This window comes from Ruditapes philippinarum, unplaced genomic scaffold, assembly GCF_026571515.1.
Source record: "Ruditapes philippinarum isolate M1 unplaced genomic scaffold, ASM2657151v2 ctg6969_1_1_1_1, whole genome shotgun sequence".
In the NCBI taxonomy this organism is placed as follows: Eukaryota; Metazoa; Mollusca; class Bivalvia; order Venerida; family Veneridae; genus Ruditapes; species Ruditapes philippinarum.
In genome coordinates, this window is record NW_026852277.1 from 8,671 (window position 1) to 14,677 (window position 6,007).

Here is a 6,007-nt window from a genome sequence, read left to right on the forward strand (position 1 = left end):
ATTATTTCTTAATCAAATTCCAATTAAAACAAAAAACAATAAGCAGACGTCCGTTATCTTATTTTATATTTCAAAATCCATCTTAAAGGAAGAATTGCCATACCATTCATTATAAAAGTCGAGTGTTCAAACGCACCTTTTGAAAAAATAAATGATATCATTCTGAAGTTCAATCATGTTCATGACTGATTTTGATACAATAATTTTAAAATTTTAAATCAAGCTATCATAAAAGCATTTACATTCTGACGTTCAACCTAAATAGAAGCGCCGATGCAATTATTGGAAAATATTTTATCATGTGATTACTCGATACAGCTTATTGCTGTATCAACAACTATACTTCCCATGATCTGTCAAACAATGACTCCATCAGATGAAGTTTCGGTTTAAAAGGTCATCTGTCACAAGCAGTATTATTTGATTGAGAAGTCTACATTTATATTGTCTGACTCAGTGAGTATTAGTCTCCTGTGTAAATTGTATTGTTGTAAACATGGTTGTTTGTTAAACAAACATGAAGAGTAATGTTATCTTTCAACAAATACGGTAAAGTTTAATATTATTTTCAATATAATGCTTCACAGGATCTAATACTACTTACCAATTACATAAAAAAATTCAAAATACTGGTAATAACTACATGTACATAAATATATGATCAAATCAATTTTAACTGCTTCTTTGCATATTGAAAAAGCTAAAAATACTATATATATGTCCACATCAGTTTCTGGGTTAATAAGAATATTTTCTGTTGTTTTTTTTGTAACACAGCTTTTATAATTGTATTATTTAAAACTTAATGATAATCATTCATAAGACAATTGGACGAAATCTATGATGATATTATTATTTTTAGTTTTTCTATTGATGACTTCTAAATATTAATTGACAATAACTTGTGAGGAGCAAAATTAAGATTGATAGTGCATCGGCTAATTGACCAATGACTCCAAAAGAATGCGTTTAATATGAAAATTATTCAGAACATTTACTGTACGGTATATTGATCTATTTCTAGCGATGCATCTTAATGTTGAAATGCTGGTACTAAGTACAATAAGTAAATGTTACGTTGTCTCAATTGTGTTTTATTAAACTATATAAATAATTGTCCGTAATTTCTCAGCAGAGAAATGTACTTCACCAGCAGGTCAACCAGAAGGCACGGAACCAAAAAACGGGAGAAGGTACAATAACGGGAAGAGAAGGAGAAGAGCCTACCAAGACCTGGTACAATATACTGATACATGCATTTATTAAAAGAACCTTACATTAAGGACACACATTCTTTGAATAGCACCCGCTTGTTTCATTTAATATTGCATGATACCCGCCTCACAAACACATCTGCGATGTTTCTAAATTAAATTTTATAATTCTAGTAAATACCATCATATGTAAAATGTTAACCGGTCCTAATTAAGGGGTTTTTCTTATCATAACCTATTCTATTCTTGTGCAATCATATCTATGTTATAATTTACCTTTGACAATACAATTTAGTGTTATATTAACGAATACATGTTTATTTTGGGACATCTGAACCTACTGCCCTAAGTTTTCCTTCAGTTTTGCTATTTTTTTCTAGTTCTACGAAATCAATGATTCCAGCGCATTAAGTGTTGAGTTTTAAATACTGCCTAATATGGCGTTAAGGTGCATTTCCTCTCATTTCTTCTCATCGCCAATTATAAAACAGTCGAATTCTATATTGTCACCATTTGATTGGTTTGATAATTAGAAAATTTTATCCAATTAATGTTTTTTAACATGCAAGACAACAAATTAATTTAATTTCTGTGAAGAAATATTTAAACTATGACTATTTGATTATCTTCATGGTATTTAAATCGTTTTACTTTAATGATTCTTAAATGCAATGCTGTAAGACCTATGAATACATGCATGCATTATATTCCGATATCAGCAATAATATGTATTATGAAGTTTTTACAGAACGGAAATAAATACCCAGAGTGACATTCAAAAGGCACCTAGCTGTTTGTTGAGTACAGTCAACTTAGTTAAATGGAATATAAAATATAATTATTATAGAAAATCTTTGCAATATTGTTTGTCACATATTAGAGGAAACCTGATCAGGTAAATAAACTTTGTATCATTATTATTCTAGATGAGGACAATTTTTCTTGTAGTCAAATGTTTGACAAGATTTGAATTTGTTGATTGAGCCTGTTCATGAATGATAGTGTCAGGTACAAACTACTTTCCATGCTCCCTAAAACCGGCCTAAGAAGAGTTTTACATTTATTACCGATTATTTTTACATTTAATACCGATTAAACAAACAAAATGAATGCATTTTATCAGAAATATACGGTACATACAAAGTAACAATTTCATGCAGACATCTATCAAATAGCATTTATTTGTATTTACATAGAAAGTCAAAGCGATATTTATTTATTGAAGCCGTTAAAAATGATTACATTTTTATTGAATATACGGATATAGTTAATTTAAAAGCACATTAAGCATCAGAAATCCATAGATGTTTCACAACTTAAGAAGGTAGCGCTGAATGTGCAAAATGAGTCTTAAAGATAGCAAAATGTAAAGCAAGTAATATTTTGACTTCCATACAAAATAGTTAATCATTTTTTTAATTATAGCCATTGCAAACAGTCCTAAAAGTGAATATAATGAGTTTCTGTTTATAGCAATTTAGTGGTATTTTGGAACCTTACCAAAATTAGTTAATCAACAGTTTTTTTAGAAATTGAATAATAGCATTTTCTTGGTCTAAATAGACCTTGAAAGAACAAGTCGACGTTGGTGTCCATCAAATGTCTATATCTGATAAAGATATGGTTTAAAAGTTCACCTGTCAGAGACACAATGACTTGTTGGAGTAGTATATGTTTATATTTTCTGAATATAACGAGCTAATCAATCGGTTGACTTCTTCTCTGAAATTTCTTTTTTTTTGCCAAACATGTTGCTTGTCAATCAAACCTATAAGAATTTTCTCTAGTTTTTTTCCTTATTTTTTCTCCCCATACACAGAAATTATTTTGGGGTTATTCAATTATCTGTATACAGATTTTTTTTTCAAAATGAGCATTTCAATGTGGCTTTTTCCGTGAATTTCGAATTAATTGATAATTGCTATTTATAAGTGTAACTCAATAAGATTAATATGAAAACATGTAATGGTTTTTGGTGTTTTCTTTAAAGAATTTGCGACATTATAGGTACACATATAATAAAATAAAATAAACCTAATAAAATGTAAAAAGTATCACATAACCTTCGTTTATAACATGCACGTTTAAAACACACTATTTACAACCCGATGAGAGCTGTTTGCTGTTCTAATATATTTGCGGGAATTGGCGAGACATATTCGGTTAACATGAAGTGTTAAGGATATTTCTACGCCATCAAACGGACGAATGGCAGTAATTATCGATTGCCTTCAGGAGAAAAAGAAAACTAAAAATTATTACGTAATCTACGTGCTTTGAATTAAATGAGATAAACATGTGGGACATTTAATTAATATTTTTAATTGTATTTTTTTTCGCTTCCACACACACTAAATAAATATATATAAAAAATTAACAACCGTTGGTGTTTGATGTTTGACAGTTCATTAAAGTATCCAACGCTGATTTTAAATTTATCTAAGATATGCAGGTAGAAGTAAATAAAATCAACAAACAAACGCACACTACTGCTCTCAGGACGGCTTTTTCGAAGATTATTCGCAGCAATTTTGCTTACTCAAAACTAATTGATTGATTCATACACCTTTATTTAACTAATATTTGATTTTAGTTATAATAAATGAATCAAAGCAAATATGCAATATACGAGGGGTGTCCCAGAATTACGTGGACTTTTGCTGTAACTCAAAAACTACTGAAAATAAAAACAAACAAAATTAACATGAACAAAATGCAACTTTATTGCATTAGTACAAAAAATTTCAATGTTGTCCGGCAACTGGATCAGTGTCTGTTGGCAGGGTAATGAGACAAGGGGTATCGGGTGCGGGGCAGTCCATTCCGACGTTACGACGTCATTCCGGTGGCGTCGCTAGCTGTTAATAAACGCGTGGCGTCGAATGTCAGTTTATCTCAACATAGTCGCCGCCTAACTCAATACACCTATGGTGTCGATTTATCCACTGGTCGTACACTGTAATAATAATAATAATAATAATAATAATAATAATAAAGCATACTATTAACTTTTGTTACGATAATAGTGTTAAAGACGACGGTGATAATGCTGACGCCGTATTATTATTATTATTATTATTTATCATTATTATTTTTTTATTATTATTATTATTATTCTTTTTATTATTATTATTATTATTATTATTATTGTGGAGTTTATTTTGTACGCAAAGACAATGTGCGTTAACAAGGGAAATAACCTATCATGCGCACTGCTTACTATAGCAGTTTGAGTTCACTTTCTTAAAAGCTGAAGCGGATAAATTGCGTTTAAAATAATAAATTGTGATTAGCTTAATTTTTAAAAATCATTTTTTTAAACACAAAATTATTGCTTACCCTTGAATAGTACTCAGCATTGTAACGCCTGTCCCGATCTATGACGTCCTTGACTTCCTTAATTGACGCCGCAGTCAACGTTGACTTTCTCCCACGACCCTTGTCGTCTTCAATGTCCTCCCGGCCGTCTCGAAAACGCTTATGCCACTTGAAAACGAGTGATCGACAAACAGGAGGTCTCACTTTTGCAGTCTCCAACATTTCCTGCGTCTGTGTTGGCGTCTTCCCAAGATTAACACAAAACTTGATGATAGTCCGATGTTCCGCGTAATCCGTGGACGTCATTTTTTGTTAAATATCCAAGAGCAACGGTTGTCAGTTGTCCGCTGGTAAACAATAACGGAAACAGCTATGACGTCAAAATTTCAAACGAACGTTCATATGACGTCACTGAATATGCTTACGACGTCGCGCCATTTTTTACGTATAAATACGCAAGATATACGAAAGTAAAGACAACTTATTAATACAAAATATTGGACTGCCCCGCCCTGCGCATACTGCGTTACTATAGCGACGTAAATTATAGAGAAGCAATGTTAGAAATTTAAAAATAATGGACATATTCATTAAGGATATGTTAAAGGTATTGTGTACAAATTTGCTAAAAATGCATTAAAAAATAAAAAAGTTATAGCAAAAGTCCACGTAATTCTGGGACACCCCTCGTACAGTTGATATTCATTGAATTCACTATTTTCTCAAATGTCAATAACATTAAGACATTTTTTCGCTGCTTTGTTGTACTGAACAATGTATACTTTCTGTTCTTTCTGTACTTTCTTTCGAAAACAAATAACTGCATTTCCTCATAAAATCGAATTATTTTAATATAGAAAAGATAAACAAACAACTAAAACGAAAGAAATTACAGATGATTCATCTGTATCAAGTAGTGTCCATAAAAGAAATAAACAACAAAAAGTCTCAAGTGGTGCATCCAAGCTGAAAAGATGTTAAATGAATTATTTGAAGTATTAGATCATCTACTTGGGGGTTTTGCTTCTTAGACTTTTTATTTGACAGTTAATGTCAAACAAAGCTTATATAAGTTTTGACATAATAAAACACTCACTAAAAGTCGTTCATTTTATATATTTCCCATTTTCATATTGTATTGATCTCAAATCTATAACAGTGAAATTATCAGTTTTATATCACTGAAACATTTCAATAAATCACCGTAAAGCATGTAATAAAAGTTTCTATCCTTTATGTTTCATTTCAAAAATAAAAAGGGCAAAGGCACATGCAATGTTATATCTTTAAAGATATAATATGCTCAAAGTTGATATTTGAAAATATTGATATTGATAATTGCACAGTCTTGCATTTTAAATACAAAATAAACATGTTTTTGACTCCACACAAAAATAGATATGTTATGCTTTAAATCCTCGACACTATAGGTGGACACACTGTGAATATATACATAATGTAGTTTTATTAAAAAC

General features: G+C 30.5%; 1 protein-coding gene across 1 annotated transcript; it reads right to left on the reverse strand.

Annotated features, from left to right (window-relative positions):
• Positions 1 to 3,842: 3,842 nt before the first annotated feature.
• Positions 3,843 to 5,209, reverse strand: LOC132755200 (protein GVQW3-like). Its single transcript, XM_060746014.1, has 2 exons — positions 4,554 to 5,209; positions 3,843 to 4,170 (listed from the first exon to the last, which is right to left on the reverse strand). Exons 1-2 carry the CDS (start codon positions 4,836 to 4,838, stop codon positions 4,153 to 4,155), a joined length of 303 nt encoding a protein of 100 aa, XP_060601997.1. The 5' UTR covers positions 4,839 to 5,209; the 3' UTR covers positions 3,843 to 4,152.
• Positions 5,210 to 6,007: the final 798 nt, after the last annotated feature.